The sequence below is a fragment of the Equus caballus genome, chromosome 18 (genome assembly GCF_041296265.1).
Source record: "Equus caballus isolate H_3958 breed thoroughbred chromosome 18, TB-T2T, whole genome shotgun sequence".
Classification (NCBI taxonomy): Eukaryota; Metazoa; Chordata; class Mammalia; order Perissodactyla; family Equidae; genus Equus; species Equus caballus.
The window spans coordinates 50,391,746-50,419,353 of record NC_091701.1 but is presented as its reverse complement, the minus strand read 5'-3'; the positions used below and the strand labels follow the sequence as shown (position 1 = coordinate 50,419,353).

At 39.4% G+C, this 27,608-nt stretch overlaps 1 protein-coding gene across 17 annotated transcripts in view; it reads right to left on the bottom strand.

The window, feature by feature from the left end:
* The window catches only part of MYO3B (myosin IIIB), a 409,714-nt gene extending 382,414 nt beyond the window's left edge, over positions 1–27,300 (bottom strand). For 13 of the 17 annotated variants that reach the window (XR_011428261.1, XR_011428259.1, XR_011428260.1 and 10 more), the window contains exons 1-6: positions 26,449–26,555; positions 13,611–13,794; positions 12,737–12,871; positions 3,768–3,872; positions 3,429–3,528; positions 513–589 (exon numbers count right to left, since the gene is read on the bottom strand). Coding sequence is in view for 13 of the 17 variants with exons in the window: in XM_070241192.1 (XP_070097293.1) it covers positions 513–589; positions 3,429–3,528; positions 3,768–3,872; positions 12,737–12,871; positions 13,611–13,794; positions 26,449–26,477 (630 nt within the window). In the remaining 4 variants the exon portion in view is untranslated. Of the gene's footprint in view, positions 1–512; positions 590–976; positions 1,117–3,428; positions 3,529–3,767; positions 3,873–12,736; positions 12,872–13,610; positions 13,795–25,113; positions 25,202–26,448; positions 26,556–27,055 lie in introns of those variants that run through there. The other 4 variants (XR_011428262.1, XM_070241194.1, XM_070241206.1 and 1 more) reach the window with 3 other exon arrangements.
* Positions 27,301–27,608: the final 308 nt, after the last annotated feature.

Sequence of the window (27,608 nt, the reverse complement as noted above, 5' to 3'; positions counted from 1 at the left end):
GAGTTCTGTGATGATGCCAGAACTAAATTAGGACCAAATCCCATGTTTTACTAGAGAGTCAACAAAGTACACAAGAGAACTTGCTATGTATCTGGTAACAAAAAACCACCAGGGCCACTGCATATATTCTGTAGGCCAACTAGAGCTGAAATCTGTCTCTTCAAAAAGTCATGTGCCACTGGTGCTGCATCTATCCAGTGAAGGCGACTTTTCCTAATTTACACAAAGGCTGGATGAGCTTGCCAAGCTGTGCCCTTTGGAGAGAGCTGCATCTTCTGGAGGGGGCCCCTTTTCCTTATTGCATGAAGGTACCCTATGGGCTAGCTATGACTTAATCCTGCTTTTCTGAGTAAGCCTCATCATCATCACTCACCCAACCAAGACTCTTACAATTCAATAAGTATAAAGGATTTTCTTCTTCCCGAAAATTTTGTAAAGCATATGACTTTCCCATAAAAAGGCATAATACCAAGGCACTCAAGAAGCACAAAGAACAAAATGCCCCCACTTACCTCCGGGGCCATCCAGAATGGGGTGCCAACAGATGTGTTTCTCCGTAGACGTGTACTGGTAAGTTGAGCTGAGACGCCTATAAGAAAAGGGTGTCAGAATTCAGCAGTGAGCAGAGGATGATGCTAGACCAGGGATTGGCAAACTTTTTCCATAAAGGGCCAAATAGTAAATATTTCAGGCTTTGTGGGCCATATGGTTTCTGTTACAACTACTTGATTCTGCCATTACAGTGTAAAAGCAGCCATAAACAACTCAGAAACAAATAAGTGTGGCTGTGTTTCCATAAAACTTTATTTATGGATGCATATAATTTTCACATGTCATAAAATATTCTTCCTTTGATTTTTTTTCACAACCACTTAAAAATGTAAAAAGCAGGGGCCGGCCTAGTGGCGTAAGGGTTAAGTTTGCACACTCTGCATTGGTGGCGCGGAGTTCTCAGGTTTGGATCCCAGGTACAGACCTAGCACCGCTGATCAAGCCATGCTGTAGCAGCATCCCACGTAAAATAGTAGAGGATTGGCACAGATGTTAGCTGAGTGACAATCTTCTTCAAGGAAAAAGAGGAAGATGGGCAACAGATAGTAGCTCATGGCCAATCTTCTAAACAAACAAACAAAATGAAACAAAAAAATGTAAAAACCATTCTTAGCTCACAGGCTACACAAAAACAGGAGTCAGGTCAGATTCGGCTGACAGGCTGTAATTTGCCAACCCCTGTGTGGGAACATTTATTGCTCTATCTAAACCACTAGAATATTTTTTTTTCCTAATGAACATTCCTGTCTATATTGCTGCAAAATCGGAATCAAAAGACAAACATCAACAACTAGGATCAAGCTAAAATATCTTCCTATCATATTTCCAAAATATTTCAGGTGACTTCTTTCTTAAAATGGTGCATTTTATGGAGGAAGAAAATTGGCATGTATTATCTATAATGGAGCATCAGTGTAGACATAAAATTTTTTCAGTGCCTTATCTTACCTAGAAGCCTGGACACCTGGCAAGAAAACTATGTTTGTCAAATGGAAAAAGAAATCGACTAATAATATTATTATCCAGGGCTCAATGTTGAGGACCTGAATTTTAATATACTTTCAATGTACTTTATCTGTCTTAGTCTTCAGCCAGCTCTCTTTTTATACCACAAGGGAATAAAGTGGAAGTAAAGATACACCAGATTAGGAGTCAGAAGACCTGTTTTCCATTCCACTTAGACCTTTTCCTAATCGTATGACACTGAGCAGACCAACTCACTCTGAGCCTCAGTTTTCTCATCTTCAAACTGGGGATAATGATACTGTTGACAGCTAACCCAGAGGGCTTTTCCTAAGATCAAATAAGGGAACAAATGTGAAAATGATTTTTGAGTTGTAGTTTACAAATATAAGGTATTCTTTTGTACCAAGCAGGAATCTAACGCAGCCCTTAAGAGAATGACAGGGCTGCCACTAACGTTGATGACAAGAACTTAGAAACCTGGATACAAGTGCTTATTAGCCAAAGAAACACCTTTGAAACATCAGGCATAGATTTGCCAAGGACCCAAGGGTTGCTTTTTGGGGGTAGTTGATGTGTTAGCCACTTGCATTCTCTTTCTTAGAAAGCCAAAGAGGGCTCTCTAAATTCTATTGGCTATGGATAATTTCCTATTTCACCAAGTCCTCCGCTACAATTTTGGTAAAAATCAACCATATTTTTCTGGTTTTAATTTCTAGAAATTTCTTTCTCAGCAACTGGAAGTTCATGAACTTCTACTGGAAAGATTAGGAGCCTTTACCTTCATGCCAAATTGCAAAGCTGGTAAGTAGATAAATCAGTATTAATCCCCATCCTCATCCTTCTAGGCTCTTTCCCTCATAACACACTCACTGTCCCCAGGATCATGTGAAAAATACATATTTGATATTATATACACAGCACATTCACAGATTTATACCATTCTTTACATAGAAAGAGGAGCATAAGACTTGAACAAAGTGCCCCTCTGCTATTTTTCTTTGCTTGCTCTTATAGACCAATACACCTAAAATTACATCATTTATTTGTGAGTAATTTCTTCTAAGCAAATGATTCACTGATACATTTTAACACCAAACCCTTTCTTACAAATAAAACAATCAAGGCCATCAATCTTTTCTCCTAGTATGTTGGCATTAATAAGGAATATTTTTAAAAGTGCTTCTATAAATGTTTTCTCATTATTTGGAACAATCATGCTGAAGTGCTAACTGTTGTTTAACTCATTTTGAAGACTAAACCATTCAATAAACTTAAAAAGGAAAACCAAATGGTTTGTTGGTTTGTGGAATATCAATACATGACTGTCGGCAAGGAGATATTCAATAGTTCTCTGGCTTTAGGTGATATTACTCTGCATTTCCTCTCACACTTCCACTTCCTGTTAATATTTCCAGTTCAACCAGCCTCACATGTAGCAGCAATAAACACAATTTAAAGGGATTTTAGCTGCCAGATCCAAAGGACTAGTCTACCTTCTGCTCACTGGCAATAAGTATGCCTAAGGCTAGAGAAAGTCATTTGAAAGACCAAACTGCTTTCTCTTTTCATATGCAAAAGAAGAAATCACAAAATGTAAATTATAGACAATTTCCCTGAGATGTGAAATTCTTACCAGAAAACTGAAAAGTTTTTCTGTCAATTTCTTCTTTTGAAACACTTTTATTTTCTATCTTTAATAAAATAGCTTCTAAAGCTGAAAATAGATTAACAAACAGCATCTCCTACGGTGATCCATCTGGTAAACCTCCCACTCTCCAGCCTGTGTTTGACTGGAAAAGTCCCTCCGCCTGTGGCGTAGCAGAGAGGCCCCAGTCTACTAAGATTGTAATAAACTATCGCCTTTGGCTAAACTGCACACATCAACAAAACAAACGACAAGCAGTCATTACCAAAGTCAACGAGCTTAACTCCTCCTTCTGTTGTCAGAAGAATGTTATTCCCCTTGACATCACGGTGGATGATTCGGTTGTTGTGCAAATGCTGAAGGCCCTGCAAGGCATGCCACCACCAAATAACAGGAAGGAGAAAGGGAAAATTTGCAAGGTTATTTTAAAACAATTACCCTACTATTAAAAAGCCTAATGTGAGTTCACATTTGGCTACACCTCCCTGCTGTTATACATCTTGCATATTTTAGGGTCGTTTCCCCTTGTTAATATGCAATAGGGATCCAAGTGATGACAAATTGCCCCCTCTGCTGTCAAACCCAGCTTGACGGCCATTCTTACCAAGAGAGCCCCGTATAAGATGTATGAGATCACTGCTTCGTCCAACCGCTGGCCACACCTGAGGAGACCTTTGACAAGCTCAGTGACCGAACCCCCGTTACACAGCTGCAAGAGGAGGTGCCGAGGAGAGAGAGAGAAAGCAGGAGACACATACAAAAAGAAAAGAAAAAGATGTTAAGAAGAAAAGCCCACCGATTACCGACCCAACATAGTAAATTTGCAGATCATAAAACTCCAGGTCAGAATAATTAAACTTCAAATTTCCATTACAGAGTCAAATCTAGTTCTGTGTGTGTATGTGTGTGAGAGAGTGTGCAAATTTTTTATTCAAGGTGATGATTTATGAATGAAAGGGCAAGTCCAAAAAGTTGATTTTTTAATTGTCAAGTGAAATATGAAAGCACACTTCGTTATTTAGAAACTTGGGATAGAGAAAGCATATAAGTAATCATGGTGACTTATTGGACATTTTACATGAGTACTGTCTATTTTTTTAAAAACATACATTTTGAGAATAAGAAAAGACCGGAAGAGGCAAGATGGATGCCCTGCCCTTGATACCTAGGAGGGAATAAATTTCATTTCAAACTTTCCTGTCTCCAGTGCTGGCACTGCAGGCATCAGAAGCCCAACCAGCAGCTCTTTCTGGAATTGCCACTACATGTCAAATTTACGGAGTGGAGTTGTGTCATATGCACATTTAACTTTCTCACAGTCAACTTTAGGCATTTAGCAACTTTATGCTCTTCTCTTTTGATTTCCCCTGTAATTAAAAACACTGTAAAAGTATATCCTGCGTATTTGTTCTTTGTTACATATAGTACATTACTGAGATTCGAGACTACATAAACCAGGTAGACTATACTTTTGCAGCAATTTAAGGATTTTCAAAGATAATTTTTACCAACTGCAGAAGTCAGTGTGCAGGTTTGGGTTTGCTGCCTGCCATCCTAAATCAAGGATTCTTAACTGGTTTGAATAGGGCATGTAAATACCTTGAAATTGTAGGCAGCATGTTGTATATGCACCTTGCATTTTTCTGCTGAGAAAATTCAGAGTTTCTGTCAGATTCTCAGAGCCTTCCTTTCCTTATAAAGGTTAAGATTCTGCTTTAGAGACTTAAGTTTCCTCCTGACACTTTGCAATTTGGGAAAGAGTTAACTAGTGAATAGTGGGGGGTCCTTTGGGTTGTGCTGCTTGAGTCAATGGGCTTTTTGTAAGCAAGGAAATCTGAGGGAGCATAGATTAGCACCTTTCCTAAAAGAAGACAACTCTTTATCAAGATAATAATACATTAGGATCTATTCGATTCTAATTATGAACATCTGCAACGTTTAGTAAAGGGTGAACAGATGTTTTTATTTGACGTGTTTATCATTCCCTGCTACAAATGTGGCAAAAACCTTGAAAACACGTTAGAAATCAGGATAACCTGGAACTGAATCTGCCCATGTTTTTATCATTTAGATTGATCATAAGGGACAGTATGTGACTAAAAATCTAAGATAGCATTAGGGAATCTTTAAAACTAGGCTAAAATGACTCTCTCAGAAATGATTTAGGAGGGACGCTAGAAACAGTGAAACGCATTGAAGGCTATGATGGTCCCGTGAGTTTGGAAGTATATAAGGCGACTGAGGAATTCACTCTCTGCCAATATTAGGTTTAACTCGCAACTCAACACCAATGGCCCTGATGGCCATAACACTGAGTACCAGGCTAACGTCTTCCAAAGGATTCTACATTGTTTCGATTTCAACTATGTCTCACACGACCCTGAAAGGGCAAATAACATTCTAGGTTAATTCTAATACCCTTTTGAGCAATGAATAAACTTTCAGTGCCATGATTCATAGAATAGTCTTAAAAGCTAAGCTTTAGTTAGACACAAAATAATTTTCTCAGGACTCCCCAAACTAGATTCTATATTTCAAGGGACAAAAATTAGAGAATTGACCACAGAGTCAACTGATGATCAGGGAAGAATGCTGGACATAACATATGGAAGTTTTCACCCCAAAAGAAGAAGAGCACTTCTGAGGCTGGGGACATGGAGCTTGGAGAGCTTGAGAGAACAAGATTAGAGTAAAGATGTTCCTCTTTGAGAGTCTGCATAAGGGGTTAATATAATAATAGAAACTGCAGTTTCTTATGACTCTCTTCCCATCTGGAAATCTAAAGGGAGACCTCCTCACAGGGCCTTCATGCCAACAAAGGGGTGTCCATGCTGAGTGGAAATGGCAGCAGGGTATGATGAGGCCAACCAAGCCTGGGGTTATAAGGACAGTTCCCTATGGCCTGCTCATGACTTGCTCCTGCATTTCACCTACAATTCAGAACTTTATGCTCCATTTGGGGTAAGGGACAAGACTAGTGTTTGAATGAGAAGGACAAAGAGGGTGAGGACCTCAGGATAGAAAAGAGTATCAGGGACTACGGACATGGGGAGATACTAAAGGCAAGCAGTACAAGGACTTGGGGGTCACCACACAGCTCAGAAGCCCTGACCTAACTGCCATCACTATACATGAGCATCTGCTTGTACTCAGATCCAGATGCCACCCAGGGAGAAGGGAAGGGAAGAGAGAGAGAAGAGGCCCTAATAAAACTGAGTCCTTACCCAAATGACTGAACTTTGAACTGGACTGTGAAAATGTGTGATAAATACTAGACTTTGCCCCTTCCCAAAGCCACTCAGTTGGACTAAGTTTAACAGAATGAGTTAAAACCAGCTGTCTCTTCTAGGCAGGCTGGGGGCTCAAGAACAAAGTTGAGTTCAGTTATTGACAAGAAATTACCTCTTTGTTCTCAACAGTTTGTGATTGTCCAGTTTATTACTCATTATTCAATCGTGAATACGACACAGTCCCTGTGAGTTAAAGAGCTCATGACCAATAATGGAGACATAAGTGGAGTATGGTATGTGGAAGCAGGGGTGTGCCTAAGAGAGTGTGGTGACACTGATGCAGGAATGCTGAACTCTGCTGAGGTAGGGTAAAGAGCGGACAGTCTGGGAAATCTTCCCAGAGGATGTAACATTTACAATGAGTCTGAAGGACAAATGAGTTTTTCGGCAGGTGGACAAGAAGGGGAAGGGCATCCCTGGAAAAGGAATATCATGTGCAAAGGAAAGGAGCACAAAAGAATGAGGGGTGTGTTTGTGTGTGTCTGTGAGTGTATGTGTCTGTGTGTCTCTCTGTCTGTCTGCATGTGTATGTGTGTGTGTGATTTCTAAATATTCTGTTACTGTTGGGACAAAGGGTACCAGGATCCTAGGGTAGGGAGATGGGGAAGGAAGGTGGGGAACAGGGAATGACAAGTGTGCCCTGCTAAGGAGTATGGGCTTTATTACTATACTCACGCATATTATAACACCATAATATACCATTAGATAAGAAGAGTAAGCTATTAACAAGTTTTAGGTAGCAGGTCTCTGTTCAGATCTGCATTCCAGAGAGATGACTTGGGCAGCAGATTGGAGGGTGAACAGGAAAGGAAGATACCAGGAGCTGGGCACCTTTGGGAGTGTTGAAGCAACCAAAAGAGGCAGGGTCAAAAAGTCAACAGTCATGATGACGAAGAGAAGGGGACAGAAATAGGAGGCTTTTGTGAGGTAGAATTGACAGGAATTTCTAATCAACTGGATGGGAAAGGTTAAGAAGAGAGAGAGTATAGGGATATTGTGAGAATAAGGGAAATATCAATAAAGTTCTTTGATCCTCTAAATCCAAGGCAGTAATAGGAAGGCAAGGCACTAGAGCACCTTCATGAGAACCTCTCTTCAGCCTGGTTCCTGTCTCAGGGAGGCACATGCTTTACTGAATTGCAAGTGCACTATTAAAATTCTACCCAGAGAAAATTTAAATTAAATGCTGAGTGCCGATCCAAACTAAGTCAACCCTAGAATTTTTCCCTGAAACCTCTTAAGTCTCTCTCCTGTTCTACTTTTTTTTTTTTTCTGGTTTTTTCTCCCCAAATCCCCCCAAAACATGGTTGTGTATTTTAGTTGTGGGTCCTCCTAGTTGTGGCACGTGGGATGCTGCCTCAACGTGGCCTGATGAGTGGTGCCATGTCCATGCCCAGAATCCGAACCCGCAAAACCCTGGGCCATCAAAGCGGAGTGCATGAACTTAACCACTCGGCCACAGGGCCAGCCCCTCTCCTGCTTTATTTTAAGTGGGGCCATTTCTGCAATAGAAGCCTAGTCAGAGACATTTTATATAGCTAGACAAGTTAGAAACTTTCTTCAAAACTGTGGAACCTATGAAGAGATTAAGGGCAGCCATCTTGTCAGCAGGATCAAAACTCAGCTGTGGATTTAAGAACAACAAAAGGATCTTACTCAGTCCATGTCTTGTGTTCACTAAATGTCAGAGTTTAAGAATTGCCTGACTTCCCATGATTCACAGAAACATAGAATTAAAGTGCTCAGGGCACCTTTAGAGGAAGCTGTCCTGTGAAGTTGATAATCCCTCCAGCAAGGTTTGAAAGGGCAGCCCATAGGTTATAGAGAAAAGATTTGGGGTATGTGGATATAAAAAAAAGGAAAGCAGGCACACACTGACAATCGTCTAACCGGGGTAAATGTTCAATGAAATGGACTAAACGTTCCAAAAGCATGACAAGGAATTACATTTAAATGGATGAAATAAAACAATCCCCTTAAGTTGAAAGAAGGCAACCAAGTCTCCTGCCCAACCCCAGAGGGTTGGCACATGCAGTCCTTTATTCCCACCCACTCTACCAGGCATCAGATTCAAATACAGAGGTGTGTCTCCTCCCTTGCATTCCTCCCTATGCCCTCAGCATTCAGCAAATGTGGCAGCTGAATGCATCTAGAATTTAATGAGTGCTTTGCTCCAAACCAAGAAAAATAGAAAAATCATTTACATTCCATATCTATTTTCCAAAACATTGTTGAATATTGATTCAATCACAGTATGTGCATTTGCTAAGATGGTCATAACCTCAAGCAATAAAATGTTCCTTGCTCAATAAGCCATTAACTTTCTTTCACGTTATTAAAGAATGGCCCATGCAACACAATCACCAGACCTTTTAATCTAGTCAAAGCTCCAACTTGCAAGTAGATTCTGTACTGGCTTGTTGATTTGACCAGTCAGATTGCAGAATTAAGAGGAATTTCTTTTCAGTGCCCTTTTGTTCAGGGGACCTTGTCTTGCAAGGGTGTTAGGTTCTACAGAGGGCATAAAACAAAGGTCAAGAATTGTCAAAATTACTCTATAAGATGGCTTAGGAAGCATGGTATTGGACACTGTTCACCTCTCAGTAAGGCCATAACAACATATTTTTCCTCCAGACTGTTGGGACAGATGGTGTCTATTTTACTGATTCCACATAAAGTCACTGGCTTGCACCTAGAAGAATGAAAACTATGTCACTTGAAACCCTAGAGTTCCAGTCAGAGTGGGGAGATACCCACACCACAAGAGGCAGGTGGGCCCCAAGACTCCCACTTCCCAGCCCAGTCTCTCTCCAGGACACATGCTTAATGAGTAGAATGGGTGGCAGAATCACTCCCACTCTCAGCTTCTCACTCTCTCTGGCTTTGGCTGAACACATACAGCACTTGTACCTGGGATGCAACTCTGTTGCATTTCAAAGTTCTTCCTCTCCACTCCCAAGTGTTCTGTACCTTCCTCCTGAACGCAGCACTCCAGTGACTCTCATTCTAGAAACCTGCCAGAACCTGCCATCTGAGTCAGGGTTCAATGCTCCAGTGTCTTCTAACCATCTCTAGCCAACCAAAACTTACCAATCCTGTCTTCCAGACCATCAGAGTCCTGCTATGATCCTGATTTGTTAATGTGATAAACTTGACAAATTTGATTCATGCCACAACATCAATAGGTGAAAAATGGTTTAAAGTGTTAACTTGCAATGATATTCAGGCCTAGAATGGACTTTCTAGGGTCTTACATAAGTGCAAAAACTGGACAGAGGAATCTTTTTTTCCCCTCTGGATTAGATACTGAACTTTTAGATAGATCTCTGGGAGGAAAAATAGATTTAAAAAACTGATTCTTTTATCTGGTTTAAAAATATAAGGAGTATTTTTTTTTACTTTACAGCCTCATTTACTAGTACTCTAAACTCTAAACCATTCCTTTTAAGTTGAACACATGATTCATGCTGAAATTAATAGTATGTACCTGATGAAGGTTTTATAGTGAAAGGAAAAAGGAGAAAATATAGTTCATGCCTTAGCACATAGTAGGTATTTTTTCTGAGTATTGTGTTTTTCTTAAAGATCTAACTTCTTACTATATTTCATTTAGGTAAGAGATAATAGGACTTACAGATTTTTCAAATTTAATATTAATTTAGAATAAAACTTATCCACAAATTTCCCAAAACATTCTTATGTATGAGTGTTTCTCTCCATATCTTTCTAATGTAGTAGGTGTCTGTCATGAAAGAGAGTTTTGGTTTGCTTTCTGCTAACAATTAGTAATGAATTTCAGAAACGACATTTTTATTTGCTGTTGTTTTCAGAGTTGTGGTGATTTAAGAGGGTTAATAATAACTTTTTTCTATCCTTCAGAATTGCTCCGTGGAATAGCTTCTCACTGGTCCTTTGGTCGCATTTGGTAAGGAAAGAGCAAAGGCAACATAAATTTAATCTCAATACACAGCAGATGAGGAGAACAATACTAAACAGATCATAATTATATTGTGCGAGTCTCCTAAAGCACTCCTAAAATAGCTGCAGAGGGAGCAAAACAAAACAGTCAGGGTGCTCTGTGGACCATCATCACCTTCCAGCTCTGTGTGTGTGTGTGTGTGTGGGTGGGTGGGTGGAACCGGAACTTCTGCCATCCCAGGCAGAGTTCCCACATCTGTGTTCCCGGGACATGGCAGACAGTGCCACAGGCAGCAGCAGCACGTGATGGGAGCAAAGTGCTAAAGTGTGGCTCCCCCTTCAGTTCTGCCAGTTAACCCATTATGTGACTGTAGGCATGTCACTCCTTCTCTGGGCCTTGTTCCTCAAAAGAACACTAGCGGAGTGACCTTAAGGAAGGCCAAGGCTCCTGCCAGCTCTAGGAGCCCGGGAATCCCTGTACCTATAAGCATATTGGAGGCACTGGGCACACTTAACCACTCAGCAGCCTGGCCCATTTCAGATGGCCCATTTCAGGACAGAAAAGACTGAGGACATTAACTTCATACCACCAATTTTGGCGTGGGCCAAAACAACCTGCAAAAGGCATAAAGCACATAAGCACATTGTATTGCTAAGGTATGAATAATTCAGTGTCCCAGGGCAGCCTCATTATATGCCCGTGGTAACCCTGAAAAAACATGAGAGTCTGTAGGGGAGTATTTGCAAAAGACTCAGTTCATAATTCTGGGCTCCTTCTCATCTTTCAAGGCCATACACAGCCCTTTCTGGCTGAAGATATATGAAGAAGAAGAAGAATATAATCAGAGACCCTAGGAACAATACTTTTCATGTCCCAAGAAAAGCAGCATTTAAAAAAGTAATGTTATTCTAGAGCTTCATTGGCAGGATAAAATTCATAATATTCTCAGGGAGGGGGTGGGGAATAATAAAATCCAAAAGATGATACTATGAGAACGTTATATGACTTAAATACCCAAGTAAACAGACAAAGATGATTTCTGGAAACCAAAACCCCTTATATCTTTATATTCTGAGGAAGGCAAATGATGTGACAAAAGTGTTCAAACTAGTTTCCCTGAAGATTATCCCATTTGAATATAACAAATGAATTCCCCATACATGGTTGCCATGGCAGCAAGGATATACTGTTCCATGTCCAGGCCCTCCCAGAGCCAAATGGAAGATTCAGACAAGAGATGCCAGATGGTGAATTAAGGGCTGGTCTCTCCTTTGGTGCTTCTCTCTTAAAGCTTTCACATGTATCCACATGGTCTTGGATCACATATGTGACCTCAGGAACGGAGGCATGTGCTTCTTCAGAGGGATGGAGTTCAGAACAATCAGGGTAGGCCTGGTGAGCATGAGGCAATAGACCTGTCCTAATATGCTAATTTCATATATTGTCATTACTGTGTCTTTGTCATTTAATCCCATGGGGGAATTCCCTATTTACAGGGAATTGATTCTTTCCCACCTCGTTACACACATTCATTCCCATTAATAAGGGAGGAAAAACGCAGGACTACAATGAATACAGGTGGTGTTCCCTTCAGATTCCCTCTTTAGGAGCAGATGCTGCCAGGAACATCAGCTGCTCCCTGGTCCAGCTCCCAGCCTCATTTCTCAACAGGAATTGCACCCAGCTACAGGGAACTGCCTCCTCCAAGGACACATCCCCTCCCAGGATTGCACACAGCCAATGATTGGCTGATGCGGAGACATACTGCAGGACACTTCAAGAGCATCCCTTCTTCATCTCCCCAAGGATGGGCTGAGGCCTCTGTCATAAACACATTGCTGTTCAATGTCTCCCTTGCCCAATCCTGCCTTCCTCACTTCCTTCCAGGTCTATCTCCTACAAGAACTCTCCAATAAAGCTGCCATACACAACTCTCAGAAACTGTTTTCAGGGAACCCAATCTAAAATGAGGATTAATGAACATGAATAGGCTAATTCAAATTTGGCAACCAAGTAAATCTTGGGTTAACAATTCTTGAAAATGATTTGAAATCAATTAGAACATGTTTTCTATAAAATATTCCCAGTTTAGGGAAGAAAATAACCTTTTCCAACTGTATTCCTATATTCACTGTATTATACGAAAAGATTATTAAACTTGTGAAGCGGAGAAACAAGAACATTTTCAGCACACAGCCTATGAGTAAGAACTGTGCAGGAGAACACCACATTTGGTAAGGTACCTGTGACATGCAGGAGGGACTGACTCCTCAAATGTGTATCTTATAGTGCTTAAGCAACAATGCATCTGCTTGCCCCTGGTGCTCTTTTTGAATTGATGGTTACCCAATGGGAGCCTCTTACCTCCAGAACCAGCCACAGCTGTCCTCCCACACAGTGATCCGCTTTGTAAAACATCCCATAAAACTTTACAACATTGGGATGATTAGGAAGAAACTGCAAAATGTTGTATTCTGCCTCAATCTCTTCATCCATATCCTACACAGGGTGAAAAATGCATGCTGGATTAAGTCTAATGTGTGAGGAAGGGTACAGGTATGACATCATGATCAAGTAGTCACTTAATAAAGCACATTTATTCTATATTTTTAATGTCATCATTACCATATCCTAAAACAACCTAACAATGGATAGTCAGATCCCAACTAAAACCTTCTAATTACTATTACATGAATAAAAGGTCTTCATTATATTCTTTTATCTTCAGCAATACTATTATAAATATCTTTTTTTTTATTTAAAATATTTGAATTTTCAAAGCACTTAAGGAGAAGTAGCTCGAAGGGACCCAACCAGGATAGGACTCTTATAACCTGACTGTGCAAAAGAGTGTACAGCATTATAACCTCAGTGTTCAGTGCTCTGAAATAAAATGCCATGCTAAGATGATCAAATACCACAAGTCTGAGTCACTTTGTAAATCACAGAGAGACCAGCCTCTGTATAAGGCCAATGCATCGTTTTTTCCAAAAGAATAACTTTTGAAGAGCTCAGAGGTCCAAAACTAAAACAACAGTAAAAAGGGCAAGAAAGAGAAAATCAAGGAGAGTTTTTAACTCCAAGTGGAGTCCCTTCATTCAGATGACCTGACAAATCATAACTCATTTTGAGATTTCATGCCAAGTTTCATGAAAATTATCCTTAGAACCAAGAAAAAAGTTGAAAGCAAAATGTGCATGAAATACTATATTGTGTACAGTTTACCACTGTTACTTACACTGATTGGATCCAGAATTTTTACCGCAGCCAGGCTCCCATCTCTCTTGTTAGCTACCTTGTAGACCTTGCCATAGGTGCCTTTACCTATGGTCTCTATAATTTCCCAGGTATCGGTGGGATCTGGAAGCGATTCAAGTCCAAGCATCGTGGGACTGTAATGAAACAATCCATACAGAGTTTTCCTGGTGGGGAGAAAAGTTTTTTATGTGCAACAGATCAAAGGATTAGGGGCAGGGGGCCTGTGAAACAAGAATATTTTTATTTCTTAGCCAGCAACCTTGTGGTACTTTTTCTCTTTTTTTTCCCCTTCTGTTTTAAGCAGATTTTTTTAAAAAAAGGATTTGAAGCCTCCTTAAGAAATAGGGATAGAAGATAGAGGGGTGGGCAACATGACTCTGAAGCATCTTTAAAAACACAATTCTAAAAGGGGATATTAGATCCATACTACAGGAGGGAACAAAAGGGCCAAAGAAGATGTCCGGTCGTGACTAGATAGTTAGCATTCCAGGTTGCTGAGTGGGAGCTGCTGCTGCTGCTGCTGCCAGGGAAAATGGCTGAAAGCCATAGGTCTAAGTTCTTTGTGCCCAGGTTATGGTAACCTTGACCTCCCTGATGGTCACTGGAAACCGGTATCCAACCTCTATGTACAAAGCGTGGGCTGTTAGGAAGGAGGATTTGGTGCCTGCGGCAGGCATCAGTCAATGCACAGTACCCACTGTCGACCAGGTCTTGGGTCCTGCAAGGATTTCCCAGCCCAGACCCCATCTACACAGCAAGAGCCTAGTGTGGGAATCACACTGAGTGGGTAACCAGGAGCTGCAAACCCACTTTGCCTTAGCAGTACTCTATTAAATAAGGACACAGCCCTGTGGAGTTTAAGTACTTTAAGTACCAGCAGCAAGCTTGGCAGGCAAAGTCACCTCAGACTGATCCTACGAAAAAGCCCCTTCAGCTTCGTTTGCTCCCAGGCTGCTTGCAACTCCAGGGGAGGGGCTGTCAGGCTCCAACAGCAAAAGCCATGGCATCCAATCTCCACACCATGGCTTGGTGTCCTGCCAGGATGAGCACTTCTGCCTTATGCTGGGCACTGCAATTTGCACTTTTAATTCTAACTGTTTTCTAGACTGCATTCTCCCAAGACATAGCCTTTTGACCTGGCACAAGAATCCACTTTTTATCCTTACCCTTTCTGAGGGAGGCATTTCAAAGATATTGAAAACCATTACCAAAACAAAACAAAATAAAATCCCAGAGGCTGTGGGGTTGACACTGGAAGGGAACCTGTCTTTCTAGAGTTCACCTGGCAGGCACACCACGCTCCAAAGAGGCCTGTAACCAGGACCTTGAGAGCCCAGGGAAGGCTCACTCTATGCTGAGGCACTGACCCTGAAAGGTCAGCTGGTCAAACAACTCCTGCCTCTCATCTGCTGGTTTCAAGATTAGAAACGAAATCCAACCTTTCCTCCTAGCCAGTGTTTCACAAAATCATCTTTCTCACCACATGCTTCACAATTTTTGCCGTATCTGTACATCACCTACATCACCTGTGCTGTGTTACTAAATACTTTAAATCAGTTGATTTTTCATTTAAATGAATGTCTTTTTTTTTTTTTTTAAAGATTTTATTTTTTCCTTTTTCTCCCCAAAGCCCCCTGGTACATAGTTGTATATTCTTCATTGCGGGTCCTTCTAGTTGTGGCATGTGGGACGCTGCCTCAGCGTGGCTTGATGAGCAGTGCCATGTCCGCGCCCAGGATTCGAACCAACGAAACACTGGGCCGCCTGCAGCGGAGCGCGCGAACTTAACCACTCAGCCACGGGGCCAGCCCCTAAATGAATGCCTTTTAAAGGCACTTTATGTCACCACCCTAAATCACTTGCCAAATATCAAAATTAACTACAAAAGGATGCTTATGCTAAAAACAATAGTTATCCAAGTCCAGCCAGATACTGCTGCCTCTGCTCTTTCCAAAAAAGGGAGACCACTGAGTGATGGGGAGGAATTAAAGACTAGGACAGGGCTGGCCCAGTGGCACAGCAGTTAAGTTTGCAAGCTCTGCTTCGGCGGCCTGGGGGTCACCAGTTCAGATCCCAGGTGCGGACATGGCACCACTTGGCACACCATGCTGTGGTAGGCATCCCACATATAAAAAGTAGAGGAAGATGGGCATGGATGTTAGCTCAGGGCCAGTCTTCCTCAGCGAAAAGACGATGATTGGCAGTAGTTAGCTCAGGGCTAATCTTCCTCAAGAAAAAAAAAAGACTAGTACAAACTTTTCCCTTAACATCGTCAAAAGACCTGAAAAAGAATAAGCAAGGGAATAACTTTGTCACTATGCGATTCAGTGTTCTTTATTGCAAGATCACCAAAACCTCTCAATACCTTGAGAACTGTTCTAGGCTCACCTTCTACAAGAGCAAAAAGCAGGACCAGTTGTAGGTGCTGGTCAACGCCAGACAGGCAGGGGTGTGGAGGGTACTCCAGGGAGGTGCCCTTCTTGGAGAGAAGAATTTGGCCCATCAGCCTAAATGGAATTTCTTTACACTTACTAGTGCAGTTCCTGTTGCCCACCAGCAGGGACACCTGCATCTAGGCTCAGTGCTGTGATACAGTAGCACTCAAGTCAAACTGTGTGATCCTGGCCCTGCGTGACCAGCCCTGAGACTTGGGCTAGTTACTCATCTCTCTGTGCCTCAGTTTCCTCATTGGCATCATGGGGCGGCTGCTGCTGCTGCTGCTACCCACTTCACAGAGTTTCTGTCAGGATTATGGGATGATGACAGATCAAAGTGAGCAGAGCAAGTGTCATCTGCCATCGTGAAGGCACAGCACCAAGTTCTGCTTCAGAATAGGCAAGCTTAACAAAGTTTCCTGTTCTGTTTTATTTCACTTTTAGTCACTAAATAAATGAGAAACAAATTAGTTTTGCTCCAGTTATTTGTTTCAGACAAATGGCTAGAATTTGATGTGTACAAATGAAATTAAATCATAGAATGTGGCAGCAGAAGAGGACCCTGGAGGCCATCAAATCAAGTGGTTTTCTAATGATTTTTGGCCACAAAACCCTTTTGTTAAATTAAATATCACTTAGAATGCTGATGTATAAGCTGAGAGAAGCAGCACAGCCCTAGCTGAGGCAGGTTGAGGAAGCAAGTGCCTGCCTCGTGCCCCTTGTGGGAGACTGATAGGGTGACCAGCCATCCTGGTTTGCCTGGGACTGCCTCAGTTTAGCACTGAAAGTCCCATATCCTGGGAAACCTCTTAGAACTGAGCAAACTGGGACAGTTTGTCACCCTAGTCTCTGGGGCCTCCTCAGAACACTATTAGAAAATCATTGATTAAGCACCCCACCACCACCATCTCACGACCTGTTATGGGATAAACTGTACCCCTCCCAAATTCATATGTTGAAGTCCTAACCTCCAGTACCTCAGAATGTAACTATATTTGGAGATAGGGCCTTTAAAAAGGTAATTGAGGTAAAATGAGGTCATATGGGGGGACCCTAATCCCTATTACTGGTGTCTTTATAAGAAGAGATTAGGGAACAGAAATGTAGAGAGGGAAGATGGTCATCTACAAGCCAAGGACAGAGACCTCAGAAGGAATCAACCATGCTGACACCTTGATCTTGGACTTCCAGCTTCCAGAACTGTGAGGAAGTAAATTTCTGTTGCTTAAGCTACCCAATCTATGGTACTTTGTTATGGCAGCCCTAGTAAACTAATAGAGTCCCAATTTACAGACGAAGAAACCAAAACCCAGACTGGTGACACAACTGCTTAGGGGCAGTGCAGGAACAGGAATCCAGGCCTCCCCAGGCCCAATTCCATGACCTAGAATAGAATGGAGTCAGGTAGTTCTCTTTGACCAAACACACTAAATATTGAAAAGTTCTGTGGGGAAAATAACCCCAATCAAATGAAGGCTAAATGCCCCATGAACCTACTGGACAGCAATCTCTGCTCCCCACAAAACAAGAACAACTCACCCAGAGGGAGTCATCTACAGTCAGCACCAATGATGGGTGGGCAGAAGACAGACCAATCAGGTTCCACTGCCATGCCCATCATGCTGATCTGGGCATTCACAGACAAGGTCAAATAAAGGTGCAACAGAACATGTGCATATTAATAGGATTGCCAGTCTTCTCTCTTTAAAATCAATATCTGACTCTATAAACTCTCTGACAACTGATTAAACAGTCAGCCCAAACACTAGCTGCTTATACAGCCCTATAAAGGTGGTGATAATCTGCTCTGGGGAGGCAGCTAGAGCAGTCCTTCTGACAGCTGAAAAGCCACTCCTGGCCAGAATATTAATTTTAATGATAGACTGAATTTCTGCCTATGTTTGTCTGTGGGGCATGACAGAGCTGGGGCCTGATGGAAATAGCCAATGTTGACCAAAGAGCCAGGAGCAGTTTGGAGTGAGAGGGATGAACCTGGAATCTCAGGACTCTGCAGAACCCTCAGAAGTGCCCAGGGAATGGGGCCTCCATCATTTATTTGCACATAAAATGAAAGGGTGACCTCAGGAGGCTAGAAATCTCAGGCTACACAAGCTACTCTCTTTGAAGGACAAATAGAAGGACTAGTCTCTCTCGGCAGAGGTGAGTGATGGCATTTGTCAGCACAGGGGAGGCTCACACAGTTTACAAACCAATTTAGAAGTCCTATTGGCCTGGCTGTGCCTGTGTGTGCAGCTGCTCTAAAGTGAGGATTTGATGAACACTCTGTTTTTGCATGCACTAGTATTATGCAAGTCGATGCCACAGATTTCTCATCAAAATCACTACTCTCTCAGAGCAAGATCCTGCTGTCCCTCATCTTCCTGCCACATCTAAACCCTTCCTCTACTAAGAACAGCCAAGTTATTAGCAAGGCAAAGAGGACATCACCTAGGGAAGATATCCCCATTCAGTAAATAAGCATAACATAGGTATTAAAGGAATAATTTCCTATCTTTGCCCCAACATCATTATTAGCCAAATAATTAGGAAATACCCAAACTTCTCATTACTTAAGCCACTAGATGGTTGGTTGGTAGATAGATAGATACATAGATACATAGATACATAGATACATAGATGATAGATAGATAGATAGATAGACAGATAAGCAAATAGATTTTTAGTAAGAGACTTTATCTTGTGATAACACAGTCCCTTGGAACTTAAGAACAATTGTCTTTTTCTTATGTTGTTTTGTTTTGTTTTGTTTTTAGAAGACCTAGAGAGCAGAGGCCATATCTCTTTATGGTGGTTGAGAAAGCAGGCTGTCAATAATATTTTCTCTGTTGAGAAGTACAAATGGACTGAACATGACCTGTGTTTGCGACTAATAGCAGGGGCACGTCTAGCACCACCTGAAAACAGGGATCTGGATCTCAGCTCCAGACCCCTTAACACAAGAGAGGGGCAACTTGCCCAGGTTACACATCACACTGTGGTGAGCAGTTTCACATAGGGTGGTAAACTAATAGCTCACCTGCTGCTTTATCTTACAGGATTGAATGTCTAAAGACTTTCTTAGGAGTTTGGGTTTCAATTATCAGCGGAGGACATACTTTTAAAAGCTAAGCCACAAAATATTCCACAGTTAGGTTTTGTCAAACATTACACCATAGAGATTTCAATTCCATAGATTTCTGGCACTGCAAAAACAAAGTCAGGCATTACACACTCAGATGTAAAAACGCCCCACTACCTAAGAAATGATGTTGCCAAAAAAATTAAACCTGAATCTGATCAAGCTTCTAGATTACCAATTTACAAGAATAACAAAGGACATGCCAACATGTTAGACAACACCATGGATGTACAATAAGCAAAATACAGACTCTAAGAAAATTTTCAAGAAAAATGACCAAATTTCTTCAAAAAAAAATTGCAAATAAAAATAAACAAATTGAAAGGGGTAACCTCAGGATCAAAAGAGGCTTAAAATACATAGCAAATATGAAATAAAGTATGTATTCACAAAAACCACCTAAAAATTATAAAATTTATGAGGTAATTAGAATACTGAGTAGTTATTTGATGATATGAAGAAAGCATTGTTAATTATGTTTTATTTGTGACAATTGTATCTATGATTATGTTTTTAAAAAGGGTCCTTATCTTTTAGCCATATACCCTGAAATACTTACAGGTGCAGTAATATGATGTCTGGAAAAATATGAGAGAAAAAATAAGAAGGGGCATACATGACACAAGATTGGCCATGAGGGATAATTACTGAAGCTGAGTACATGGGGGTTCATAATTATACTATGTTTACTTTTGTATGTTTCTCAATTTCTGTAATAAAAAGTTTTTAAAATTCTGTGTAATTACTATGTGTCAGTGTACATCCTGGTATTCAGACATCTGCTCAATCCCACCCCCTTGAAGCGTTTCCACACCATCATCCTGGATAATATTCTTTAAAAAGTCTCAAAGTCTCACGTGGTCTAGCCCCTTACCCATGTAAGAAACAGTAAACCACTAACATAAGACCAGCAAAAACCACACCAGCATTTGATTCTAAAGCACCCACACTCATACTGTCAGAAAGTCACCTTCCCAATCCACCTCTAGCTGACTGAGGCACAGTCAGTCCCCCTCTGTGGCTGAAGTCCCAGCCCAAACTGGTGCTAAATGCAGAACTGTAGTTAGGAGAAACTAATGAACCGCTGAATAGCACAGGAAAATCAATAGGCAGAAGAAGGCAAGTGACCTTCTTCTGCCCGTCCAACTCATGTTCTTTCTTCCTGACAGAGGAAAAGAGAAAGAACATCAATACATAGATACCAAAATGAACAGAAAGACTCCTCACTACAAAGATCGGTAATCTTTTTCATCTTGTCCCTGAAAAAGAAAGTGCCCAACAGCATGACAGTGAATCTGCCCAAGGCTAAATGCAGAGTCACATAAAAAAAGAGAGAAATACACACTAACTGGTTGGGTGGGCGGTCCCTAAGTGGCTGGTGAAAGGCCTAGAAGGAAAATGAAGAATAGTCTGAGGCGAGCCTTGACTTTAGCAATAAAAGGAATCCATGGAACAAATTTCACACAGTGCCCTTAAAACCAATATGTTTAGTGAAGAAGAAGGGAAACAAACTAATCCAAAGGAGAAAGGCACTCCTGATAAATTCCCTGCTCATTCACTGTGTCTTTTCAGAGGCCCTGAGAGCTGATATCCCACATGGGATCCAAAGCAAATAGATGAGCTCAATTCTTTCAGGGTTGAAGTGAGCACTACACATCTTCATTCCGAAGTATGTATTCCTCAGAGAAAGTAACTGTTTCTTCCATGTTATTGCTCTTTCCTTGTGCTCTGACCATCACCTGTCAGGATTAATCAAAAACTAGACCTGGTAATTCTAAGGTGATTGTATATCACCTCCCTTTCTCTCAACAACAATAGGTCATAGATTAGACAAAATTACCATAAAATTAATTATTTATGCATTCAGTAAGTAGCTATGAAATGCCAATTTTATGTAAGCCCTAGACTAGGTTCTACAAGAAATGGAAGAATAAGAAGCTCAGCTCTGCTTTTGAGGTTCTAAATTGTTTATAAAAACTTTATGATTTCTGGGGTAAGATGGAAGAGTGAAGTCAAGTATCAACTTTCCCTAAAACCAAATGAATGAACAATGTTAACAACAAAAAACTGAAATCCAGCAAATAAAATGAAACAAAAATATACTAGCAGTAATCAAACAAAAGAAGGGACACAATTTCATGTCATAATCTTTGAAAAGCAGCATTCAGGGAAAGTGAGAGATGGAAGATCCCAGGAATCACTGCTGTTCTCAACTCAGCTCTCTCTCTTATTCCAGAAGTGTAGTTGGTTTGGGAGACAGTCAATGAACAAAATTCTGAAAAACTTCAGCAACACTCCCTATCTAGAGAGAAGTAGACAGACAGGGTGAATTCGCAGCAGAAAAATGAGTCCAAGTGGATTCACTTATATATTCAATAAGAATTTATTAAGAATCTTTTGCATATATTATGTAACACCAGGCTCTGTAGATCATTAAAAGGAAGTAGGAGAAATAATCAGGCTCTATTCTAAAACAAGTTACATTTCCAAAGATATGCAGGAAAAGATGCCTCCTGCCAGATGGAATGAACCTAGCACAGTGTTTTAAACAATATTTCAGAAAGAAGAACAAAGTCAATATCTATCAACCCTGATTGCCCCTAATCCCCACTACCCATACACCAGAAGGCAAAATGAACAGGTCTCAGACAGATACTTCCTGGTAAAGTTACTGAATCTCAAGGCAGAGAGAGAATTTTTCAGATACGTAGGACACACACGAACCCCAAAACAAAATAAAAAGCAAACAAACAGAACAAAAGCTCAGACTTCTTTCCACAGCAACACTCAACTCAATATAAGAAAATATGTAATCCATGTGTACAAGGTCCTGAGGGAGAAAAAAATGTGAAAAAACATTTTTACATTTAGCCAAATTGTTGTTCAAGTTTAAAGACAACAACAAACATTTTCAGACATGCAAGAGCTCAGTGACTTCATGAGTCCTATCTGAAAAAAAATGACTTCACTCTAAAGTCCAGCAAACCAAGAAATAAATGTGGAACTCTGTTAAAAGTCTGATAGGGAGAAATGAACCTATTTATATTAAGGCTAAAGAAGAGTATGAAGTACATTCACAGAAGGGAAATACACATTTTAATAATAAATAATAATAAACCAAATTCAACAGTCTGGAGAGAGGTAGAAGGGAAAATAAAGGTCGAATTTCCTCATATTTCTTTATAAAGATGATAAATCAAAAAACTGATATTTAAGTATACTATTTCAAGTTATAAAGTTAACTAAGTGAAACGATAGTATTAACAAAAATAAGAAGAAAGTACATGTTTTAATTTTCTCACCCATCTCAGTAAATAGTCAATAGATAACTGACAATAGAGGTTAAAACCACTATATAAAGTTATAAAAGAAATATCTAAAAGACGAAAAAATAGACTATAAGTCTTTGACATCACCATAAGAAAAGTACACTTACTCATATAGACACATACATACACCATACGAAGAAAAGACGATCCACGGGGTAAGAGATGGGCGGGGGTGGGGAGGGCATTAAAAATGGAAAACATAACGAAAATTAAGAAGCATTAAGACTGAAAATATTTATTACATCAATAAATAAAGGATTATTTAATGAGACCAAAATACAAAACAAACCATATCTGTAGAGATCCACATCTAAAATAAACTCTCAAAAAAAAAAAAAACACCATGGGCCAACAGCATGGTGTAGTGGTTAAGTTTGCACACTCCATTTCAGAGGCCTGGGGTTTACCAGTTCAGATCCTGGGTGCAGGTCTACACATCACTCATCAAGCCATGCTGTGGTGGTATCCTACACAGAAGAAGTAGAAGGACTTGCAACTAGGATACACAACTATGTACTGGAAAAAAGGAAGGAAAAAAAAACTCCTCAAGAGTCTCTTTATGATTCAGAAAGGTTAAAAGTAAAAAGAAGGTCAAAGATAAGCCAGTTGAATGGTAAGAAAAAGAAAAAGAATCATAATATTAATATCAGAAAAGAGTAAATTCAGGGCACAAACTATTAAAAAACATAGCTATTTTGTACATTCAATAATAATAATTTAGCAATTACTATGCACCAGGTACTGTTCTACACACTGTTGGAACGACCAAAGTTTAAATCATTAACGAGCTTATAAGTATTATAAATCTTTCAGCAACAAAGTGTCAAAATTCATAAAAATGTAAACCTCTAGAAGAAAGCAACAAAACAATAATAACAGACATTGTCAGCCAAATCAGGAAAAAGACAGGGATCTCTCACAATTTCCGTATCATTTTGCATTGTTTTGGAAGTATTAGCCAATGCAATTAGACAATAAAAAGAATAGGGAAAAACACTGAGAAGACGGCACAAAAAAAAACTGCAGTTGGAATGACTGAATTCTAGAAAATCAAAGTTTAAGAACTAAACCAAGTTTAAGTTAATTCAATTCAGTGAGGTGGCTGAGTATAAAATTTATCTACAGAAATCAAAAGTTTTTCTAAAATATAAGAAGCCAGAAAATAAATACCATTTTAACAGGAATGAAAAAGTAAAATGCCCAAAGTTAAACCTAATAAGAGTACAACAGAAAGTATACAAAGTAAAAGTCTTAAAATCACGGGAATGAAAAGAGACTTAAATAAACGGAAAGACACATATCTTATTCTTGGATAGGAAACTACTGTGAAGATGTTGATTTTTCCTAAAGTTTATCTTGAAAGTAAATACTCTAAGTTTTAAATTTTTATTTGCTTAAGAATTCGACGCAATGGCATTAAAGGTCACCTAGAAAATTAAAAGCAAAAACAGGAACATTCTGAAAAAGAAAAATCGGGGAACATAACCTGAACAGATATTAAGATTATACAGCTAGAGTAATCAAAACATTATGGTATAGGACTAGATATAAACAGACAGGTAGACAGAACAGAGTATAACACAAAGGTAGAAGAAATACATAAGAAAGTAGGATTTATGATAAAGATCACATTTCAAACCAAAAGAGAAAAGATGGACTAAACAATACTATTCAATAAATAGTTTTGGCCTAACTTGCTGGCTAACTGTTTAGGAAAAAAGTTAAGCCAGATGCCCACATCACTCCTTTCACCAAAATAGATTACAATGTATCAAAAATTTTAAACAAAACAAAACATGGGTAAAATGTATTATAATCTCAGCACAGGCAAGGGATCTTTCAAGCTGAATATAGACCCCCAAAGCCATAAAGAAAAAAATTGATAATTGTAACTGCATAAAAGTTTGAAACTTCTCTATGGACAAAATTATTTTTAAGTATTAACATTTTTCCAAAAACAAACTAGTAAAAAGTATCTGCATCAAGAGCTAATTTTCCTTTCTTTTTCTTTTTTTCATCAAGAATATATATAATAGGAAAAGAAAAGGAACAACCTAATGGGAAAATAAATTCAAATGTGTAATAGATATGGAAAAGATGCTAAATCTCACTCATAAACTTTAAAGTATAAATCAAAATACTCAGATGCCATTTATCTCCTATCAGACTGACAAGATTTCTTTTAAGTTTGATAGTGTTGAGAAGGATCTGGAGAAATAAGCAATTGAGACAATACGAGTAAGAGTGTAAATTGGCACAATATTTTTGAGGATAATAGTCAAAATATTTCAAATATCAAAATTCTACTGGCAGGCATTTATCCTACATGTATAATCAAAAAAATACACTTAGATTCATCACATTAACAGACTGAAAAAGAAAAACCATTTGATCATCTCAATAGGTGCAAAAAAAAAAGCATTTCACAAAATTTAATACCCATTCAGGATTTAAAAACAAAACAAAAAAAAATGCTGAGCAAACTAGGAATAGAAGGGTACTTCTTCAACTTGATAAAAGTATCTTGGAAAAACCTAGGATTAACATCACATTCAATAGCGAAAAACTGAATGCCTTCACCTTTAGATCAGCAACAAAGCAAGGGTGTCTCCTCTCACCAATTCTATTCAACCTTGTGGTAGAGTCACTGCAATAAGGCAAGAAAAAGAAATTAAAAGCACCCAGATTGGAAGTTGGAGAGGGAGAAGTAAATGGCCTTTATTTACAGCTGACATGATAGTCTATATAAAAAAATCTGATGGAATTTACAAAAAAGCAACTAGAACTAGTTAGTGAGTTTATGAAAATTACAGAATACATGGTCAATATTTTAAAATCAACCATATTTCTATATTACTAGAAAGGAAAATTTTTCAACAAACAATGCAACAATTGTAAAGCTATATACAGAAAGAAAAAAGGAATCTCCATCCTTGCCTCATACCACATACAGAAATTAACTTGAAATCATCATAGAACAAATCTAAGAGCTAAAACTCTATTAGACTTCTAGTAGATATACATACAAGGATATTCACTGTAGCACTGTTTCTAATAGAAAACCAGATACAACTTTAAGGTCCATCATATGGAGAGATTATGTAATAAATCATAATAATCACATAAAACGAAATACCATCTAGCCATATGTAACCACTTAAAAGAAAGGAGATAAGTTTTATGTCACTAATATGGAAAAAATGCCAACACATACAATAACAGTTTTTAAAAAGTACTGAACAGTGTATAAAGATAACTTTTGTGTAAATAAAAAGAATACTGACATTTATAGCCATTTTTGTGTATGTTTGTGCATGTATCTCTCTATAGGTGTGTATCTTTATATAGACATTTTCCAGAAGGCTACAAAAGAAACTTTTAAACTTTAGGAAGAGGTACCAAGAGTCAAAGAGGTTCGAAAAGGGAGAAATTAATATAATATTTTAAAAATTTATACCTTTCTATACCAGTCATTTATTTTTTTTGCTGGTGCATATATTTTATTTTAAAACATAAATTTTTTTAACAAATAAGAGATCTCTATAGAGGAGATTATTCTGGCCCCGATGGATGTTTAAGCCATGGGAAAGTGGGAACCATGAGAAGCTGCAGAAGGCTATCTTGAGAAGAGGAAAGGAGAGAAGGAAGAAACCAAAAGGACCATGACTGAGAGAGGATGGCAAGTGGGTTCAACATAAACTCTATATTCAGGCCCTCTGAAGCCTGCTAAGCTTTGTTGTCTGTCCTTGGATATCCAGGAGATTTCCTACTGCATTGTTCTAAGAAGCACCCCCTTCTCATGAGCTGATCTGAGTCCCTCACAGGCTGGTTTTAGTTCATAACAACCCCAAAGTAACCCGGCCTGTATCCTTTTTAAATATCCTGCATTATTCCATAGTGGAGGTGCAGCCTTACCTTGCTGAAAACAAAGCAATCTGAAGCATGTACCCTGTGAACTCCTGCAGTCAGTCAAGCCCAACAAGTATGATTTAAATAGAAACTTGTCCAGCAACATTTTATACTTATGAGAAAATTCATGATGAAGATTTCCATTTCTGAGCATGCTATTCAGACATTTTGTCTAAATGTTATAGTAAGTTCTCTATGAATCACAAATCATAGAGGACTGCTTTCAAACATAGAGAATAGTTTTTAAAAAGAAATCAGAAAGGTGAACAGTGAAAGTTGAGGAAATTGGTACGAATATTAAATAAACACCCAGAAACCCACAAAATAAGAAAAAACATACCATATAAGCATGAACAAATTAGAGACTAATTCCAAACTAACATATAAGCAAGTGCACAATACAATGGGAAAGGCTGGTAAGAGACAAGGCCCATTTGTAGGAACTGTCTTTTTCACAAACAGAACCCATCTGCACACAGCTGGATAGAACTCATTCAAGTACAGCTCAGATGTCATCTCTTCTGGGAGGCCTTTCCTAATCTTCCCATTAGAGGTGACATTCCTCTATGATCTCACTGTATCATGGACTCTTTTCCAGTGGTTATCACATTACCTGATATTTACTGTTCACATGTTGGTCTTCTCCAGCAGTGAGCTCCTAGAGAACAGAGGCCATGCCTTAATAATTTCTTCTGCCTCACAGGCAAATACTCATTGTACAGTAAGTCCTCAATAAATGTTTGTTTAACACAGGATTAAAAATCAGAACTTTAAAAAACCAATGAGGTTTTCTTAATTAAAAAAAAAAGTTGTAGTTTCATAGAACACTAAAAAAAAAAGAAAAAGAAAAGAAGAAAACTATTACAACACTCATAAAATCCCACCATCCAAACATAACCACTCTTAACGGTAAATATCACTGCAGATACACACATACACTCAATACACACACACATAAAGATGTATAGCTACATTTGTTTATTTGTTTCTCAAGGCAGAGGATCTGGTTTCTAGCCCAATCTCCTTACTGAACTGCTATTTCAAAGTGCCATGAAATTCAAGGCACTTACTCATTCCTCATCCTCACCCTTTACAGCATCAGCCATTGCTCATCACCTTCATCTTTCTGAAACAGTTCCCTCCCTTTGTTTCCTTTACATCTTACT